Source organism: Anthonomus grandis, chromosome 8 (genome assembly GCF_022605725.1).
Source record: "Anthonomus grandis grandis chromosome 8, icAntGran1.3, whole genome shotgun sequence".
NCBI lineage: Eukaryota > Metazoa > Arthropoda > Insecta > Coleoptera > Curculionidae > Anthonomus > Anthonomus grandis.
Genome location: NC_065553.1, coordinates 12,778,723 through 12,801,707, shown reverse-complemented (window position 1 = coordinate 12,801,707; position 22,985 = coordinate 12,778,723). Strand labels below are relative to the sequence as shown.

The 22,985-nt window shown below is 27.8% G+C and overlaps 1 protein-coding gene across 1 annotated transcript in view; it reads right to left on the bottom strand.

The window, feature by feature from the left end:
- The window catches only part of LOC126739474 (ras-related protein Rap-1b), an 85,344-nt gene that overhangs the window by 5,673 nt on the left and 56,686 nt on the right, over positions 1 to 22,985 (bottom strand). The window contains exons 2-5 of the mRNA XM_050445151.1: positions 9,656 to 9,956; positions 7,072 to 7,328; positions 6,594 to 6,849; positions 1,602 to 1,816 (exon numbers count right to left, since the gene is read on the bottom strand). Coding sequence (XP_050301108.1) covers positions 1,602 to 1,816; positions 6,594 to 6,849; positions 7,072 to 7,258 — 658 coding nt within the window. The 5' untranslated portion in view covers positions 7,259 to 7,328; positions 9,656 to 9,956. The remainder of the gene's footprint in view (positions 1 to 1,601; positions 1,817 to 6,593; positions 6,850 to 7,071; positions 7,329 to 9,655; positions 9,957 to 22,985) is intronic.

The window sequence follows — 22,985 nt, the reverse complement described above, 5'->3', positions numbered from 1 at the left end:
GATTTCTGGAGTGCTTTTAACCATATCCACGATCTAAATGACGCATGTTTTGATCATCAGTTAGAAAATCTCTTTTTATATTTCACTTTTGCAATACGAGCGCAAAAGTTTTATTTGTCTTTAGTGTCAATTTCATACAACTATGAAACAATTTTATTACTATTAAACTTCTAATATTCTTCACAAATTAAAAATGCTACTACAAAATTAGTACACAAAAATCATGCCGGCATACTTTCGAGTGAAAGAGAGGCTTAGCATGAATTTTAACTTTGTGAAGAACGCTAGAATTTGGCTAGCAATGGTAATAAAATTATTTGATAGTTATGTGAAATTGAAACTACAGGCATCTAAAACAGCTACTTTAATTACAAAGCCTATTTTTAAGACAAAACCTTTTTCACATGTATAAGACTGCCCTGTTAAGCATAAGAGTCGTATCTCCATATTTGAATATTTTGAGAAAATGAGAAAAAACATTTTGCCTTTCTGCCATCGTAAGTACTAATATCCTTGAAATTGAATTAACCTTAATGTATAAATTTTGTGACGTAGAATTTAAATATAAACTTGTTTTCAAGAAATTAAGAGTATAAAATATGTTTTTGTTAGTTACGACAAATTTGCCTCACAATCAGCAACTAAAATAGTAATGAAGATTAGTAACTAAAAAATATATTATTTGTATTTGTAACTAAAACGAACACTCTAACTTATCCAATAAATACACAGCAATATTATGTCAACTGAAATTTTGATTATGATTAATAATTTATTCATCTTCATTCACAGGATGTTTGGATACTGGCAAATTATTCCAAAAGTTCATTCTGGTAGTGGGAATAATTCCACTTAGTCGTTTTATAAGAGTGTCCTTCCTATTTTGACTTATGGCACGAAAGTCGTTCTTGCATTTAGGCTTTTCCAAACCATTCTTTTGGTGCTTCGCTATGTTAGGTTTATTTGTCGTATTTGAACTGCAAATACTAAAAATATGCAGTTTGGACAATTTTGCTTAACAAAGTGAGCATAATTTCACATACGACAAAGAAATAATATAGTTTGCTGGCCGGTAATGAATGTTTTACGACATTTTGATCTAACAAATAGATGTAAAACTTTGATATGATGTGAAATACCAGAAAATCTCAAAATTGCCGAAAGATGCAGATACGAGTCTTATTCTTAACACGGCAGAAGATAAGTCATCATTTTACGCTAAAAATCTTACCAAAGCCCAATTAGCATTTACCAAATGTGGAAAATAAAACGTTTATAAGAAGTTATAGGTGAAATAAAAAAAATATTTATAAATTATGGTTTTTCTTAAATTTTTTTATCGCTTTTATTTGCGTTTAAAATATATTCCTTTCCCAATAAAACACTCTATATTACTAACCCGTTCAAAATTACTTCTAAATAATAAAACTTTAATAACTAATAAATTAATTTGGAGCGTAATAATATTTAATTTATCAACTTTGTAGAACCTTTAAAATCTATCTTAGTTTAATTATAACACACCCAAAGACTTAAATAATTATTTGTCTTTATCATATGAAAAAAAGTATTTTAATGTTATAAAATAATTAAAGTTTTACCTGATCCGGACGGTTTTTCTTTTTCAGGTAATGGGCTCTCTGCCCTCCTCTTTCCTTTGCTAGTAGCAGACACATAGGCGCTAGACCGTCTCTTTAATCCAGTGCTTACATCAGTCGTATCGTTTTTAGGAATTAATTTGGATAAGCTTAGAAGATTACGGAAAATCTCTTTAATATTTATGTCGTCTTTGGCTGAGCATTCTAGTATTTTAACCCTGAAAAGGAAACGAAAAAATTATTTCTCTGAATAAAGTAAACGAACATATATAAATTAAATGAATCAATAATAATTTCCGGGTTTCAACACACCAAACAGAGCTCAGGTTCGATTTGTTCTAAAAAGTTATTTCCGCTCCAGTAAACCCATTTGCGGATATTACAATATTGGCCGTGTTGCTTATATTTCCAAACATTTTGCTTTATATGTTTTCTCGAAGTAGAACCCTTTGAGACTTTAATTTGGGTAACATAAACAGAAATAACCAATTCCGAATTCCGCTGTTTGGCCAAAGAATCTCGATTGCGCTGAAAACTGTTTATTGAATTACTTAGGCATTTCGTTTCCATATGTTTAACTTCCTAAAAGGACCAAAAGAGGACCCGTAAATGAAAATTTTCCACATGCGCCAATTACGTATTGCCGTATAAATCTTAAATTTATAAAAGGTTTTCATGAAAGTCTTGAATATAACTATTTTATGTACATATGATTAAGTACGGACGAGTTTTTTTAAATATATTATTGTCAACTTGTAATCAATAAAAATATCAAGTTTTTTCCTTAATGCCTAGTCGCTCTCGTGATTAATTATTTTTCTTAGAGAAATACAAGAAAAAAAAGTCTCACATTAAAATGAGATGAAAATTGGTCAAAGTATTTTTCAATCGATTCCGCTCACACCTCTTACATCCTCTCACCTCCTCATTACATCTACAATTACTTGAATGTATAAAATGCGAGTGTGAGAGGATGACATATACAAATCATAACAAAAAGAGTTAAGTTTAACTCGTTAAAAAAATTTAATTGACGAAATAAAATTTCGATATCGTTTGATCTTTGTAAGAGTTGCTAGAAAAAAAATGTATTTGAACAACCCTAAGTGTGAGTTTTTGGATATTGTAAGTTATGAATTAAACCCGGTTTATTCAGAAAATTGCAATATTTGATTTTTATAAAAAACTGATACATAAAATAATATATAGCATAATAGCAGAAAAATACAGAAAGAATATGTCTAAGCTTAAATGATGTTATTGATAGCAACTTCAGAATGCCAAACCAAGAGAAGATCATTATCATCTTAGTTTATACACCATAGTGTAAAAAAAGTATAACTCAATTACATACAGGTATATTTTAGGGTTAAATAAAAAAAATAATTAGGTAACTTAAATTAGCTACATTAATTAGAACTTCGAAAGGGTTTTTAATAATTACTTTCTTAAAAAGAAAATAATATAACTATTTGTAATTCAATTGAAATCTGGGTATTTTTATATTTTCTGAATGCCAATATATTTCTACTTTTTCAAAAATAGAAGTGGCAATTTTGCTTTGTGTAGTATAAAATCAGAGTACCAATTTTTTCTCCGTCAAGCAGAAAATTAATTATTGGAAAATATTTTAAAATGAAAATAACTTTTTCCAGGTCAACTCTTATTAAATTTATAATTCAAAAGTTAATAAAGCTCACTGAAAATGAGATATCAATAAAATAACGAACGTGCTCTTTCATACTCTCTTTATGCTTTTTCTGCAAAGGATTAAAAGTCTAACAAGCAGGTTTCTGATACAACGACTTTTATGACAAAGCGAAAATGTTTTTTTGGTACCAATAACAACAGCGTAGCTTTGTAGTTATGGGGATTTATTGATTCTTTCTTTTGGCCGATATTTAGCTTAGTAATTACTGATAAAAACGGTTTGTTTTTAAATTATACTAAAAGTCTTGAATATCTAATCATGGTAAAAACAATTTAAGCATTATCACTTTATCACTTTAATGAAACCAAAAAAATCACTATATTATCATAGTCATATAAAAAAATTATACGGCGTACTACACTTTCGATATTTTGAATTGACCTAATTGTATTAAAATTTCATATATATTTAACAAATTTTTCTAAATATGGTAACATAATTAATTTGGCATATCTTACAAACTTTTGTTGTAAGCTTTAATTTATATAAAATTTAATATTTGTAAATTTTAGATATGGCATAATTTAAATAGCTATGGTCCACGAAATTTTCAACTTGAAAAAAGTATAGTTATTTTTTGTCTGAAGGAAATACTGAATAAAGGATATTTAAAAAAAAAAGGTAATGCATGACCTTAATAAAGCTATAATGAATAGGAAAAATTCTCTAGTTCAAAATTTTTGCAAACCTTTATCATTCTGAAAGACACATTAGGCTAATTTCATTATAAAGTCTAATAAATATTAAACGAAATTTGTTTGTTTTTATGCATCTTAGTTTCAAGCAATATCAAATTTAAAGCCCTGAAAGTAATTTATTTAAATATCCTTTAATATTATTATATAATTAATGGTTACTAAAAGTTTACAGGTGTAATGTTTTTTTCACAAAACTGGAAGGTGTTTATTCAGAATATTCTTAATAATTAATTATTAGCTTAGTTTTTTTATTCTACCGTAATATAATTTATTTGGCATACCTTACAATCCTTTATATAAATTTTAATTTTTTAGGCATAATTTAAATGTGTATAATACAAAATATTGCGCCAGATCATAATTAAAACTTCTTTAAATTAGTTTAACTATTTTAAATTGTAACTATTATTATACCCACAGATTTATATGTAATTTGATATGCGATCTATTTTCCTTTTAGGCAGCAGGACCATGGTAAAATTTTTTTCTTTGAGAACAGAAAAAAGCAGTTATAAAATAAATTGGTAAATAAAAATTATATATATATATAAAACATGATTTTTTTTAAGTTATTAAAGCATACTGAATGGGAGGTAAAAAGCAAAATAATGATCACGCTATTCCTCGTAACGTTTTAATGAAACACCCTTAAGTTCCAATAATTTCGAACATAAAATTGGTTACGAAATATTTTGATTGTCCTGCCTTTTATTTTTACGTTGTTTACGCTTTTCTCCGGAAGATTAGAAGCCTAAAAAACCAGTTTTACGACATAACGACTTCTTCCCCACAGCAAAAAAGAAAACAACGGCTTTTTTGGTACAAAAATAACAACGGGGTAGCTTAATACACTTTGTTGTAATGGGGTTTTTATTGATTTTTTGTTTTGGTTGTAGTTGAGCCCAGTAAACTGGTAAAAACTGTTTTTATTTTATTTGTTTGATTTCAATACTAGATTTGTATAATTATAGTTGAAAGCTATAGAAATATTGTTAATATGTTAAATATTATTATAGTTGCACAAGCTGCTTCATACAGTATAGCTTTTAACTTTAGTAGTACTTTACATTACCTATTTTTTTTTTTGAATACATTAATTTATTTTATTAAAGACTTACTGAAACAAAAAAATATTCAAATGATCTATCAAGGTTTATTAAATTTAAAAACCTTACACTCCATTCCTTATAAAGGCTTAACTAAATATAATAAAATTAAATTTTTATAGAGTAGACGGGTGAATGAAATAACTTCAGAAAAAATTATTAAATTAAAAAAACAATTTTTTTATTAGCAGTCTATGACGATTTTTTGAATATTTTATTCCATATTTATCATATGCGCATTTTTATGCGTAATTCTGGTTTATTAGGTTTACTGGTATATTAAAATTTAAAGTTGAGTAATATTATATGATATAAAAAGTGTAAAAACGTTACTGTAAAAAGACACTTTGTTATTGTTGAATATCAATGTTTTAATTGTTAAAGTAATTTAAATTGAAAGGAGTCATATTATTAAAAAGCCATTTTTTTCAACAATTTTTTTGTTGTAAAATTTAAAAGACAATCAAATTGCGGTATTAATCAAATTTTTATATTTCATTTTATTTGCCATAGTTTTATAATAAGGCTTTTCCGCTTTTAAGAAATGTTTCTTGTTAATTTAATAAATATAGGTTATACCTACCAACCATACTTTTTCTAAAAATCTTTATCTAATAGAATAATAGATAAAATCCAATATTATTTATAAATTTTTCATAACAGATAATTATTTAACTTAAATATTAAAATTAATATCCATAGTCGGGACGACACTGGCAACCCGTTTGTCATAAAAATGAACTCGAAATCATTGTTCCGAATTTTACGACCTATTGTATTTGACACCATACAGGACTTATCCACTTAAAATTGGTAAAAACAACCTAATTTATCATTTTGTTACAGGTAGAAAAATGGAAGACTCACCCTATATTTATGCTACTTCTGCATAAATAATGAGGCACTGTGCTCTCACGAAAAAGGAAATAGAGTATAGTTATAATCAAACAACTTTTATCGCCCCTATTTTATGACCCTAATAGAATATTATCGTTAACCGTTATCGTTAAACTCAATTGAACTATTTGATTATTGCAATTTATAAATTATGTGTTGAAAATAATGTGTTTTTCAATTAGATGATTTTCGCCATCTTAATACAATTGATTAGATTAGTGTAATCAGAAAATTTAATTGTCACAAAAGAATCGAAAACTTTAATTGGACCATTCTTCTGGGTGTAGAAAACGTTCCTACCCCGAGTTTTATGCCAAAATCAGAATATTTCTTAACGAATAAGAAAAAATAGAAAACAAAATTGTAACTTTGACACCCTGTAGGTATATTTGGGTCAATTCACATATTATGGTCAATAGTATTTCGAGGTTTGAGATTTCCCAGACAACCTTTCGCAGACAAGTATAAGTCCGAAAAATGATACATTACATCGGTAGGTAAAAAAATTCATGTTTCAAAACAATTCTCAATCATGTCAAAAAATATTGCTTTTAATTTGCTTACTAATGCTATCTAATCTTACCTTAACTTAGGTAATTCACAATACACCCATTCCGTGACGTCTTCTATCGTGATCTCTTTATGCGACGCGGTCAAATCCAGTTTATTTCCGGCTACTACGATCGGTATATCTTGGTAATCGGTTCTGTTTTCTCTGATTTCCTCAAAGCATTGTTTAATGCTTGAAAATGACGGGGCGGACGTAACTGAGTAGACGAGTAAAAAAGCATGAGCCGTCGCTATATACAAACGTCGCATAGCTGGAAATTGCATGTCTCCTAAAAGAATAAATAAATATGACGGTTTAATAGGAGCTTCTTTTACTCTTTATCTAAAAGCCGTTTTACAGTTAGCATTTTTGATGTTTGAATTATAACTTTTTAACAAGATTACTTATTAATTAAAGAATATAAATAAAATGACTCCTTGTAGGTTCCTATCATACATACATTTTTCAAACCATCAATTTCAACAAACAAATATAAATATAATTTATTTACCAGCAGTATCCAATAAATCCACTTTGAGCGTCATATGTCCAAGATCATACTCCTTATTATAGAGGTCCTCGACGGTGCTTCGGTACTTATTGCAATACTTATTAAACAGAAATCTGTTAATGATACAACTTTTTCCGACACCCTGTCCACCAAGAATCACCAGTCTTATCCGTTCATAATCACTCATTGTTACGGCTTGTTTCTTATACTATTGTGTATAAAAGACTTTGTGATATGTTCTGTTCGACTTTTAGCATCTGGAAAAATTACAAATAAAATTATAAGAATTTTAGTTATAATAAATAAGTATTTACGCCACGGATAATTCTAAGCAAATTTTCATATTTTCAATTTTGAATTTTAAATCCAAAAATATTTTATCATAAAAAAATACAATGGTCAAGAAGTCTACAAAATACATAGGTGCGTATACAGGGTGGCGCACCGAAAACTTTCCATTTTTGATTTTAGGGGATAATATAATAAAATAACCTCGTATTTATAAACCTTTACCATCAACCCCTACATGGGGGTGATAGCTACACTTAAAATTCTAAATGGGAACAGGGGTCGAGTGATACGTCATTTTCAAAAATAGCTAAGTTTCAAGTTGCTACTATCATCCTGTTTTATATGACAGCACGTCAAAATCTTTTTAAAGCTACTTTAAACTTAAGAAAATATTAATACATTTCTTAGATTAAATTGCTTATTATTTAAATCTGTTATCTGTACTGCTGTTATTTAGTGAAGTACAGATTGATTTTCTTATAAAAAAAGGCCTATTAAAGCCGTTCTGCATTTTTCTAAGAAATCTAATATTAAACAAATTTGTCAATTTTTATTAAATATACTCGGTAATTATACATTTATGCTTAATAGTCTTAATACACAAAATTACACCAAATATTATTGAAATAGTACTTTGGAAAGTTGGAATGTTACTATGTTGTAGAAAATATTGCTAGATATTAGTCTATTTTTGGTATCGGTTAAATTGACTCTGTGAGAATCTGTTGAGAGAGAAGTTTTGCCATATTTTCGTTTTACGAAATATTTAATTCAAAATTAATTTAAAATTATTTATACGTTTCAAGACAGACTTAAAATAATCTCAATTTTCTTTAGAAATAACGATTGTGGTAGAGCAACTACATGGTCCTCCAATGAATTACATCCAGGTGCACACTCAATACAAGGAAAGTTAATGGCATATCAGGTGTTTTACGTAAAAGTGTCCAGAGGATTTTAAAAAAAACATAGGTTTCATCCCTATAAAATTAAACTAGTGCAGGAACTTAACAAGGATGATAATGGCCACTGTTTACAGTTTTGCGAAACTATAAGTGAACCAATCATTGGCAACCTAGAATTAATCTTTTTCTTTAATCATATTTGCAGATATTGGTCGGATTTCAACCCTAGATTACAGTCCAGTATCCGGATAAATAAAATGTATGGGCTTGAATTTTTGGCAACCGCATTATTAGGCGATATTTTTTACCTGGAAATGTGTACCTCTAGTTACTGGAAACTACTATTGAGCCAGATTTTGTTACTGCCATTAAGGAAAAAGACCAAACTTAATTTTTATATATAATTTTTTAAATTCAATTTTTCAGCAAGACTGAGTACCTTCACACTATGGGTTTACTATAAGGCAATTTTTTGGCTGAAAAATTCTCATAAAAGATGGACTGGACCGAGAGGTTCAATGGAATGACCTCCTACATCGCCTGATTTGTCACCCCTTGACTTTTTTTTGTAGGGACATTTAAAATCCAAAATTTATGATTTACAGCGCAATTCTTTAGAAGATTTGCAACAACGACTAGTGCACGAGTGCCAATACGTAGCATACGTGAGCATTTCGAACGGTATCTCCACTTTCAATCATTTTCAACATCTTATTGATTACAAATAAATTAAATATATATATTAGAACATTTTTATTAGCACTTAATTTTTTTAGTATAAGTATCCGATACTGGTTTTATTTAGTTATTCAATAAAAGAAAATGAAATACGCCATTTTTCTTTCTATTTTGTATGTTATTATTTTGTAATGAAAATGATAATATGAAATCACTATTTTTAAACCCATAAAATAAAATCAGTATTAACAAATATTTAAAACTTTTATCATTTTATAATATCATCTGAAAAAAGGTTTGTCTTTTATCCTCTTCGCAGGTCTTTCAAAAATTTTGAACTCATAATTTATTTGAAGGGTCTTTTAAAACAAAAACAATTCTTAAAAAAATTGACAAACTGATATCACAAAATCTGAAAACAGCCAGATAAAACCTCGCCATTATAAGCCACATGAAAAGACCTTTTAACTGATGATCACTCGATCCAGTTTATTAGGAGATTATTTTATTTTATTAAAATCAAAAATCAACGGATGCGAGCGTTTTTTTATTTTTTTTACAAAATCTCAGAAAAAATCGGGGTGGAAAATTTTGACTATTTCGGAGTTAGTCTTAAGTATACAGTTTTAACTTGCAATTAGGTAAAATTTCACGGCTATAAAGTTTTAATACATTTTATAACTGGATAACTTTAACTCATTATCACTCACCTGATAGTTCAAACACACGTCGACTAAAAAACTTTTAATTCATATTTTTCTAATTCATCTCGTTCCTATATTACTTTTGCCTAAAAGTTGATACGGCACACGGTCTATAAAACTTTTACGTGCTCTACCGGGTTTAAATAAGGTCAGCTCACAGGATTTTAAGCGCGGAAATAACTGCTTTGTCTCACGAAAATTTCATTTGCTTTGGGTTTTGAACTCCATCCTGCGGCTTAAGTTGAGGGTCAACGGGACGAATATTACTTGGAGATTGGCTTGGCTTACTGTTAAAAGTGTGTTCTATCTGAAATAAAATTTAATTATATTAGTATCATGTAATTCGATTTGTAAAAGAGTTAGTTTTTTATTTATTAGAGGTTGTAGAACTCAGATTTTTGTCATTTTAAAAATATAATATATGAACACACTTTCTTTCCATAAGAAGCCTGGATAAATGGGCTAATAATACGATAACAGGAAAGCAATAGACATAATTTGCTTAGTCATCTAAAAGGCAATTTGGTATGAATATTAATGGATAATGCCTTAACGTTGTAGTATAAAAAATTGCTTTTGAGTGTACAATAAGGCTGAAAGAATTTTTAGAAACACATTACGTATAGTAAAAACTAGGCAACTGAGAAATTAAAAAATAATAGACTCACTTATAAGCTGGATCGGACTGATCAACTAAGGTTACATAAAAACTATTTCTAAACAAAACTATAATAACTCCCAATACATACGGGAAATAAATATCTGACATCGTCACAAAATTGGAATTAGTATAGGTATTCCTAATTGGCTCCTTTTCTAAATAGAGAGAATGAGAGAGAACTAGTAGAGTATGGAAGGTGTATGCTATAAATTGGCATTGCTGTCTTTAGGTATACTTTTAATTTAACCTTATTCACATTCACTTTTGCTTTTTGGCAGGCAACTTTACTCACTTCCTACTACCCAACAGCACAAACACATTGCATGCATATGCCCAGAATATCTTAATGGTATATTAATATATGACAAGAATATCTTTTTATTTTCTATAATATATGCTAGGCATATCTGTTGCATATATTGGGGTTATTTAAGTCATATTTAAGTCATATTTTTTCCTCGTTTATAATATATCCAAAACATGTCTAACTATTTATATACAGGATATCAATTTGAAAAGTGTCAATGTGAATATTTCGTGAAATATAAAAGTTGTTTGGAATAATTCCCATAGAGGTTGGAAAAACTAGAACAACCATATTTTTGTCAAGATACTCTCTCAAGACATTGTGGTTTTCTAGTTCCACCAACCTCTTCAAAACTTATTTCAAACTGCATTCTTTCAACTCAAATATTTGCTGAATTAAAAGTTTTTAAATTGATACCCATTGACATGCTTTCTTTTTATTTTTTGTAAATTTATGAAAATTCAATTTTATTTTCTTTTTCTAAAGATAAATTTAGGTCAAGATTCTTTTGGAATTAAAATAAAAAAATAGCAGAGCAAAAAAAAAGAATGAAATGTTACTTACTATACATGTTTTATTATTCCTTCTCAAAAGGTTTTAAAGTATCAAATATTTGATAAATACAACTTTACATAAACATTAATCTTGAAAGCCGATAAAAACTATATATTTTATGGGAAAAAACTAAAATACAATTTAAAAAAAAATATTAAAACAAATTCTTGTGGACTAAACTTTTTTTTAATAATTTATTAAAATAAATATTTTTAAGATATTTAAACTGTTATCACTTAATCAGCTTCAAATTACACAGGTAAAAACAATAAATATTAAGAAACAATAAATATTTAAGAGTAAAAAAATTAAAATTAAGAATATTTAGTCACATTTGTTTTTCCATATAATTTATTTTTTCTTAGAGTTGGCTTTCAAAAAAATCTCTATTTCTAAAAAAGAAATAAAATATCAGTACTATTAATTAATTAAATCAGAATATACAGTATATAAATAAATTGTAAAAACAGTGAATTAGATAAATCCGTACATACTAAATCAGATCATGATAAAGTCATAATAATGGCAGATGACAGTCACCGATTATCTGTACTTAAATTTTTCTGAGAGCTCTGATGCTTTAGCTAAATAAATAACAATCAATTAATTCTATTGGAGCAGAAGAAAACAACTAAAGATATAATAATATACCTAAACAATGCCAAATATCCAATATCCAAATTCATGCAATATTTCGTAATAATAAATGAAATTAATTAAAGTGTTTATAAATATGTACACAAATTTGAAATTAAAATTTGTTCATTAATATTAATCATACCCAACAATTTAGTTTTAATTTAAAAAAAAAACATAAATCAATGGAACGTTTATATATTAAAAGAAAATATTTAATTTCAATATTACTCACCCATTAGCATTTTATCAATAAACCAACATTTTTATAATTGAATTTTCAGAATCAACAAGCTTTCTTGGAAGCCTAATAAATTAAATATTATTAAAAAAATATAACCCTAATAAACTTTTGGTTTGAGGAAAATTCTCAATACTTTCAAGAAAATATTTTACCAAAAAAAGTCTTAATAGTTTCTCTCACGCAGACACGTCAGAAAAGCATATGGGATTACCCGTAATAAATGGCTTTACTGCCTGGTTTTATAAAACTTTTTGTAATATTATTATCTAATAAATATCCTTTACGTAAAATGTGTCTGGCAAGAATTACTTTTAAGAAATATCGTTAGTTTTCTCTGTAAAGTTTCTAAGGTTTCTTATGATTCTCCCCAATCTATAGTCCGCTCCGAAGTGTTTTATTTGAATATATATTAAATTTTAGAATTTTATATTTTCTTAAATATCATAGCTTAGTAATCAATTAAAATAAATTGAAAGTATGGATAAATGGGATCAATTAAGAATTTGTTTAAAGGGGGTATTTTTAACCATGTGTTATTTAAAAAAATATTATGTATTATAATAAAAAATCTCAAAAATATGAACAGCTGTATACTAACACATATTAAAATACGGAGTTCCCGTAAAGATAGTCAAGTTTTGCGATATGACCTTTGGCAACTCTTTGAATATTGGAAATGCGTATGCCATCTATTCTGGTTTTGTATATGGGACACCCAGCTGCTCTATGTTAAAAATATAAATGATCTTAATAACATACGAAGTGAATAGATTATTAAATGGAACCATTATTACATATTAATTTGGCAATTAAACAACAAATCCTTCCAAATAACTGGAAAACTGCTCTAGTCTCGCCTATTTTTAAATCTGAAAAGAGAAATGAGGTTGAAAACTACCAACCTATAAGTCTATTGAATACATTATTTAAAACTTTTAAATCTATCTGTATAATAAAATTTATAATCATGTTAAAGATAAAAGTTAACATGGAAATCTTCAAGATACATCAACAACCACAAATTTAACTTTTTTTACAGAGTATGCATCACAGGCCATTGAACATATTGGATGTTGCATATACGGATTATGCTAAGAGGTCGACCACTACGGATTACTCTTTTACCTTGCAGATTTATTCAAATTTTCTTAAGGGGCTGTAAGTTTAATATAATCATACTTAGCAGGGAAAAAGCAGATTGTCAAAGCGGTAAGGTTAAGGTCAAAAAAATACTTATCATTTAAAATAGTTTATTGATAATAAAATGTCTGTAAATATTTGAAAGCGTATGATAGTTAGGTTTACTTGACAAATTAATTATATAATTTAGGATTATTGTCTGGGTGGTACTGTTCTTAGAAAGGAAACTGAGGTTAAGGATTTGGGTCTTGATTTTAAAGACAACTTGAAGTTTAGTAACCATTGTAACATTATTATAACCATTATTACCAGCAAGGCTTATAAGGCTTTAGGTTTTGTGATCCGCAATAGTAAATATTTTGAAATAAACATAATAACAAAACTATATAAGATTACACTTAGAATTTTAACTAACTATATTTTCAATTAAGTAATATCGGGATTAATAATCTTAAACAAAATAAAAACCTGAGTATTGAACCCATTTAGGTTATGCACAAATATTATTTTATTTTAATGTACAGTACATAACTGAAGGATTTCTGATAAATAGACGATTTTTAATTTAATTCTTCATATTGAATACATATCTTGACAAATTTGAATTAAACGGTAACTACTGAAAAAGGTCCATGAGTTCTTTGATTTCAAACAAAAATTAAAATATTTAATTGCTTTATATTAGATTTCCAAAGTAAGTAAGGTTTCAAAAAATTACAAATACAAAAGGCTATAAAAAGCTAATAATATTAAGAGAGATAAAAAGCGTATTTTAATAAATTTGTAGGTAAAATCGGCTAAAATATATGTTTACTTTTATTTTCAGATATCGGCATACATAAAGAAAACATAGTTTACACAATAAACTTTTAATAATATCATCTATTACGTTTAAAAACATGACAAAATCTTAATCCCAAAAAAAATTATTTAATTTATTGCAACAATTTGCTCAAATTTAGTTTATTTTGGAGCAAACTTTGGAAAAATCAATAATTTTGATTAACAAATATAATTTTCGTTTTCGCATAAAATTGTTTTCAATATCTTTGAATTTTAAAATTGCTTAATATCTTTATTTAGAAAATACCAAATTGGTAGCTCAAGATAAATAAGTCGTAATATCCGGATTTCTTAATTAAAATAGAAACTTGAGCACTGAATCCGTTTAAGTTATGCAAAAACACTTTTCATTTTCATGTACTTTACATAAATAAAGGATTTGTCATAAATTTACATTTAATTACTTAATTTATTTGTTATTATTATATACCGAATACACTTCTACATCGGAATTAATTACAAAATAATTACTTAAAAAGCTACCAGTATTTTTAATTTTCACCAGAATTCTTAATGATTTTAAAAATTTTAAAACATATAACTGCGTTTTACCGTTTTCTCTCAAGTAATAAATCTTAAAAGAAACTTTATTATTGAACTTTATATAAGAAGAGGTGATACTAAAACTTTTCTCTAATTAAAAGTTTTACGCTCTAAATATTTTCATTTATTAGGACAGTACTCGTGTCCTCTGATATTTAATAATGTAATGTAATTTTATATTTGAAATTTGCTTATTTGAAAATGAAAAAATAAGTTTTATTGTTAACCAAATATGTGCTTTTTAAATACAGATATTTTCCAGCCTTACCCTTGGAAAACTAGCTTATTGTAGTATAAAATTTCTATAATTCTCATTTCTACAAAAGATAATTTAACTGTCAAGTGTAGGGTTTGCTTTAAATTTAACTGCGAATCAAAATATTATATAGATTTCTTCTTTGGGTCTGATTTGTATTATTCTATTGGTGTATATTTTATAAAAACTCATTATCTGCTTTGGACATATTTATCAATCCTGTCATTATATTTTTGAAAAATTTGTCAAGTGTATTTTTAATATTATTATTGAAAAATGTTTTGTAATTAATTAAAAATAAATTTAGAATAAGATATAAAAAAAGACTATATATAAAATTGCTGGAACCTTGTACTTTAGTCTAAAATAGCAGGTATATTTTTTTATATAAGACTTTTCCACGGACACATAAGACACATTTCCTAGCTTTGAAAGAAAAAGATAAACTTAGCTGAAATATCTGATTCAGCCTCTATTTTAGCTTTCTATCTCAACCTGATTAATATGAACTTTTTTAGGATTTAGTTACTTTAATAATCTCAGACATAATTAAAGAATAATCATATAGGTCAAAAAACTTCTTCAGACGATCAATTATATATTTTGTCAACGTTTCGATCTCTATGAGATCATCCTCAAATTTATATATTGTAGATTGTCCTCGTAAATGATAATAACTGTAATATCACAACTAATACAAAAAATGTATAGGTCCCTCCGTGCTCTAAATTTTTTTAAGGATGATATTTTTTTAATTGTTGGAGGATGAGTTTGGCCAAATAATTTTAAATGTGGAAAATATTAGTTTTGTCTCATCCATAGAAAAAATTATTATGTTAATTAAGTAAATTACTTATATATATTACTCCCATAAGAATCAACTTTAATCAAGTTTTTCCCCCTTTCATATTTAACAAAATTTACGACTGTACTAAAAATTTAAAAGTTTAGGTATACATTTCCTTTGGGTTTTGAGAGTTTTAATCGTCTTATTCTAAGGGACAATTTCTTTAACGACATTTCAGCTTTAAGGGTTAAACCAACAAATTCTTGCTGCACAGCTATAAATAATAAATTACTATTAACATCGGCTTCTGCATTCTCAAGGGTATTGAGTTTATATTACTTAAAACTTACAAAACACTTTCTATAATTAAAGTTTGCAATGCGATATTACAACCATAACCAGTACATCACAATATTTGCTTATACACCGAATTTTTTTTTGGTAGATTATACGAGGAAGAACAACTCCCTTATCTTTTATACTACAAAATTGGATTTCACAAAATCCACAATCCGGAAATATAATCCCCAGCAAGCCAAATTCCGGGTAAATGATTCCATTCCTGAAGAGGCCTCGAGTCATTTTAATATTTATAAAAGGTTTCGTTTCACAATCGCGCTGAAGCCAAACGTGTATTGCATATTAGATCAGCAGTTTCCACTAAAGTGGACCATCAGACATATTTTCCCATCCAGTATTCAGCACGGCATATGAACAGGCCATTTGATCTGGTCAGCCGTGTAGTCAGCTGATGATGCACGTGCGATCACCGCAGCGTGTCAACTTTAATGTGCATTCAAAGATAATTTTGTCAATTTTGAAAGGATGTTATTTTGGGCTGCCAATAAATATAGCCGAGTCGCAAACTATGTTAATGATTTATGATAGCAGTAATTACCATCGTATTTTGCAGTATTTATCTATAAATTCTTTATTTTTAAAGCTATTATTGTTTATTGAGAAATATAATTGTGAGCTCTGGAGTACCCTAAGAATATTTTATTGAGCCAGTTCTTGTTCTCTTTATTAATGGGTCAAGCTTGAAAAAGTTTTTGCTTTATGCCAATAATTTAATGTTTTGCATCTCTATTGACAACAATATCAGAGAGTTTAATCATTTTGGTTCATGGTGTTCTCTTAATTGCTTCAACCTCGCAAAATAAAAATTGATAAATATTTTTAAATCCTGAAAACTACTAAATAAACACTGAACCAAATCAATTTACAGACTCACTTATTAATCTTGGAGTTTTCTTTTTATTTAGTTTAGCCTTTAGATAACATATCAGCATTATCTTTATCAAGAGGCATTCCAGGTATAGAGAGGAATATTAGGGTAATGAAGCAGTTACAGTATTATACCATTCGTTAATGTACAGTGTTCTGAAATCATTCATCATCATCAAACCGCCCCTTTCACGTCCATTGTAGGACATAAGACTTCTTCAAACGTCTCCAGTTCCTTTTATTCCTGGCTGTTGCAATCCAATTAATTTGTAATTATCTTTTTCAGGTTATCTGTTCATTGAGTGAGAGGTCTGCTTCGGCTTATCTGCATTTAGTCTCCATTCCAACAGTTTTTAGTTACTCTAAGTTTTTCTGCGGTTTTCTTCGTTAAAATTATGGTTTCTACAATATAGGCAATACGCAGTGGTTAAGTGCTTTTCGTTTCAAGCGAATTTAGATATAAAGGATATATCTAAAGATGTCCTTTATTTGTCCATATGCCGCTCATTCTAGATTACTTCGTGTTATTAGTTCGTAGGTTAAGTTCTCTTTGGTAATTTTAATCTGATGACCCAAATATACATACTTATCAACCAATGTTTATTTGCTGCTATTAATTTATATTTGATCCGTGAAAATATTTGGTGTTTTCAAAATTTTATCGTCAGTCAAATTTTTTGTACGAAATAACGATGTCATCTGCGAAGCGTAGATGATGAAGTCTCGCTGCATCGATAAGTATTGCATCTTTTTGTTTTTATGCCAACCTTTTAAATACATACGACGAGGACATTAATAAATATATTTGGCGACATATAATTTTAATTATGTCGCAATATCGGTATTAAGATGCTCAATGCTGATTCTACTATGTCGAAAGCCTTTTTAAGGTTATCAATTATCAATGCTACCAGGAGGTTAGATTTTATGATCTTTTCTATCAAAACTAGATTGAGGAAAATCAGAAACTAGCTTGCCTTAAATCTATTTATTATAATTCTAGTGTACCGTTTAGAAAGTTGCTTAAGGAGACTATTAAATTTGGTCTATATCTTTCTAGGTCCGTTATATCTCCCTTCTTGAATAATTGATTATATTTAGCTAATGCTACTAAATGTAAAACTGTTATGTTTCTCTATATACCTCGTGGTGGATCTGTGGTCTTGGACTAAACTACGTTAAGCACTAAATTACGGGGATGATTTAGCTTTTATTACCGGAGAATGGAGTAGGTGTAGTAATTGGAGTCTAGAATAAATACCATGCTGGCAGTACTAAATGGCTGTGCGAGTAAATATAAAATTAAAATTTCCTATAACAAATGCTGCTATATGGTATTTGGGGCTAAACTTTTGTAAGACAAATAAGATCCTTTCATGGCCTAGTAGAGCGCTTCAAAGAGTTTAGTAAATACTTAATAGTTCCTTAAGAACTATTTGTCTTTGTTTACATACTGTTCAGGTTGATTCAGGAAGATAGATTTTTTTATCTTAGAACTAAAAATAAATTTGCACTTTATATTAAATAAAGATTAGGGGCCTAGTTGCAAAAACAAGTTGAGGTGCATATTCCTCAACTTCAACAGCGGATGCAATTGTTAACTGGCTAAATTACTAACGAGTTTATTTATATAATAAGATAAATGGCAATACTTTTTGTACTTCGCAAAATTACACAAATGCTAAGTGTTCATAGTCAATTTGCTTTATACTACAGACAAATTGGAGTTATAGAAGATGCCTTCTGTAGGTAGTGCATTAATGCTGTGCTTGCTATAGGAAATATACATGAAGCAGAAGATACTCTGTTGCATCACTCAAAGTATTGCGAGGCTTTCAATCAAGCTAAAGCGAATTTGAGTAATACGTTCAATGTGGCTAGTCTGAAGGCTTTGACTTCAAATATTTTGTTAAATGTTATAATTGATAATAGCTGTATCAACCTGCTTAAACAGTTACTAACAGATATCTAACTTAAGTGCCAGGTTGCATTATAAAAGCATTTCATTTCAGTTTAAAGCAAGTTGTATCCCTAAACATTTCGTGTTAAACAAAATATTATAATATTTTGGGCTGTTACGTATAAGCTCAATTTAAGAACTTATTTTAAATGAATATTATAATGAGTTTTTTTTTAAATAATTTATTAGGGGGTAAATTTGATTCTAAATATGACGTAGAATTCGTAAACACCAGCCTTACCAAAGTTGAATTATGAAAAAATTAAATGAAAATATATATACATACAATTGCGTTTTCCCTAAACTAATCTTTTAAATTAAAAATTTTAACGAGAGCTTGAGCCCATCATATTTCATAATACATCTCTTAATATTATCCCAATATAGTCTTTAGCTCCTAGTGAATAATGAAGATTTTTATATTACTACCCTCCGAAGCTTAAATTATACATAATAATGCATAAGAATAATAATAAAGGTCTAAAGATGTTTTTTTTTTTAAGTTTAGACTGTATTTGTTTTTATAAAGAATTCCTAAGGAAGTTTTTGACTTTTCAATAATTTTGCTTACTTCTGTTTCAAACCTTACATTTTAGTACCTATAGGACTAAACCAAGAATTTTACATTTTAAAATTGAAGTATTACCCATTTAAAGAGCTCAACTGGTTTAATTTTTATTTAAACCAAAAAACTCTAAAGCTGGTTCTGAAAAATTAATTAAAAATATCTGTAAATAGATATATCTTAGTATTGAAAATAGTTTCGCTCATTATTTTTAAATCACAATTTCTCTTTGAAGATATACTTAAAAATAAAAGTAAACCTCAGATAAATCATTAAGGTACATATTTATACACGACTAGGGAACAAGATAATTTTCTACTTACAAATACTCGTATAATTTTCAAATAAATTTTGTACTTGATAAAACCATAATAATAAAGCTTTGCACTTAATAGTTGGTGATAGAAAGTATCAAATAATGCTTCATTAAAATCTGAAAAAATAAGTCCTCTAAGAATTTTGAAAATAATAGTAGAGCGTATAAACTGCAGCCAAAGCAATATCATGTTTATTTTGCAGAACTAAATAATGCTCGGTTCCGTAAAACATTAAATGCTAAAAAGAAATTTCCAGGGAATTTAAAGTAAAAAGAAATGTTTTCTAAACATATGAATTTATAACATTTCTAGAAAATGTATTTAATGTTTTTTTTTCAGAATTTACTTAAAAGGTTGGTTTTTACCTAGAAACCTTCCAGGAAGGAAAGTTATTTCCTTTACAGGACTTAGGAATTTAAGAATATAGTTGATCCAGAAAACATAATATAGAATGGATATAATTTTGCTCACCTTCAATGTTTTAAAAAAGTATCTTTTTTGAATTAAAATAGCTAATTTTTGACTTAACAAAAATATAACGTTAGGGCATTTTTAGTACACATACCCAAATACTTCAATAAACTGTGACGTTCTCAATATTAAATTCCCGGATCTACAGATCTGATTATTGATTTAAAATTAATGCACTTGAAATGCCAATTTGTTAAACAATTATAATTACTAATGCGCTTAAAGGTGCTTAATGGTGCACTGGTATTTCTTGAACTATTCACGCATCTAATACAACTTCTTAGGTACCAGATTCAATTTTGTTTTTTAATTGAATCCAAATAAATTAATCACTTAATATCACTCAATATACCATCTGTCGATTAAATAGAAAAATACTAAAAGTATCAGCCTGATAGTATGTAATATATTTTTTAAAAAGATACTAGCTTTTATTATAAAGACATTTTAAAAACACAAATAAATTGTGTGAAATACTACTATATTAAATATTCAAATGAGATGGATTTTATTTGATATTGGATGCCTCTAAAATATAAGATAAAACATCACTTCTGATTATTTTTATCCAAATAAAAACTGAAAGAAAAAGGAAAAGCTGAAGACCCTTCGTGAAAAATGATCACAAAGGTTGGTTTATATTTTTTTTTAACGAAATACATATCTAAGGAAAAGGAGGAAAACTTATAAACCATGCTTTCAAAAAATAAATGTAATAAAAAAAGGTATTTAGGAAAAGTTGTCGACATTTCCGATTCTTTTAGGTCTTCTTCCCGATTAAAAGAGTATCATATATAAAACTCTCTTTTGTGCGTAAAAATACCGTACATTAAATATTTCAAATGATATTTTTTATTAAATATTTTTATAGCCGACATTCTTATAAAATATGAATCTAAATTATAAAAAAGCAATATAATAATAATAAAATTACAAAAAAAGGAAATAAAACTCACTCACAGGTCTTCTTATTTATGGCTTGTGTTTATGTAGCAGTAAATATTTCGAATTTCAGTGTCATGATAATGCCGCAATTCTTGATATTATTCTTGCTTGTGTTCGTTTTGTTACTGAAATATTAGAGTAAGAAACCAGTAAAATTAACAGCTGTATAATGAAATGGATTCAGATAAGGGATCAATTGAGTATTTGTCACTCTTGTAAGAAAGTTCGAAAATTTCTTAGGAATCAATAAAAAATTAAAATGTTTAACTAGGTACTGGAAAAAGTTAAAGTTCGCTTACAACAAAGCATATTGTATTGGAAAATGCTTTAGATAAGAAAGCTAGATACTACCCTTAAATACTTAGAGATAGGAAATTCTTCCTTACAGTTTTAAAAATATTGCTTTAGTCCTGATAATAAACGCAGTTCATCATTAACACAGTTATATCAGTTAGCAGTTAAAATAATCAATTTCAAAAGGTAACTTTTAAAATGTTAATACCGTAATTATAATTAATAAATTTCCATCAACCTGGCTCTTAGTTTTTAGGCAGTTTCTGACATTCCTTTTTGATAAAATATTTAAATGGTAATACTTTTGAACCCATTAAGTAAAATAATTATTAAAAAGTCACACGGTCAAAGGTTAGTTGTTACAGTCGATCTTAGACGCTGTTATAGGGAAAACCCATAATTATTAATGTGTCCAAAAGAATTTTATGATTTACACGATAGAATGGCTTGGAAAATCTGTATATAAAGCACTGATCTGTTTACGGTTCTCCAATGGACTGACTAATTATATCAGACTAATAGTAAACTAAATTTGTTGTTATTTACATCAAAAACCATATTGTGATTCTGATAAATTTGCGTATTGCAGATAGAATGCAAATGTAGCAATAGTTGTATATTTTCTCTTTGGTTATTTTTAAATAAAGGAACAAGGTAGTTTTCTTTTCAAGAAGAACTGATTAGGCAGCATACTTATATTCTCAAAAATATTAGTAATAGAGATTACAGGTAGATTAATACTGACACTCATGTTGGACTCATTTACACCATCTGGTACATGAAGCTAATTGGCATTAGGTAAATAAATTGTCTAAAAATATGTCATAAATAAAAGTCATATCTTGAGTATTCCAAACCAACTGCCTGGACATGATAAAAGAGTGAGCTAGATAAATAATGACTTAAGCGCTTGTCGTTAATATACTTGCAAAAGGATTTTGGATTATAGTTGTTAAAACAAATATCAGACAGCCATTTACGCTCAGCTCTAAGTTGGGAAAACCGAATAATAAAAGTCTAAATGATTTTTAATATTAAGAGAATGAACACGTTTTTTCTAGTGTTAATGTTATCAGATCGGAAGTAAACCATTCAAGAGTGGTTGCTCTCTTTCACTATATCTATAAAAAGCTCTTGATTTTCTCTAAAGTGATTTTGCTAGTCGTTTTCCTCCCTACTTTTTCACATTAGTTCGAGTGGCTGCAGAAATATTTATCGCTTCGTCCACAAAATTGTCGATAATTGTATTTCTTACGGCTTCTGTTAAAACCTCCTTGTGTTCTGTTTGATTTTTTTTCTAAGAGAAGGAAATATAGTTTTAGATACCAAAAGAACGAGCCAAATAAACTTTACCAGAATATTGCCAGTGGTTTCCATTTAAAGTAGAATTATCTAACAGGCAATGTCTTCATAGATGGCAAACGTACTGTAATTCAGGGTTCTCTAAACACGACATCTTTATATTATAATTACGAAGGTACATTAAGCATAATTATTATTTTAGAGCAATAGATATCAGGGGCTTTGGAGGTTAATTAGATAGAGTGGTGATTGAAAATTCTGCTTTGAAAACTGCATTGAGAAG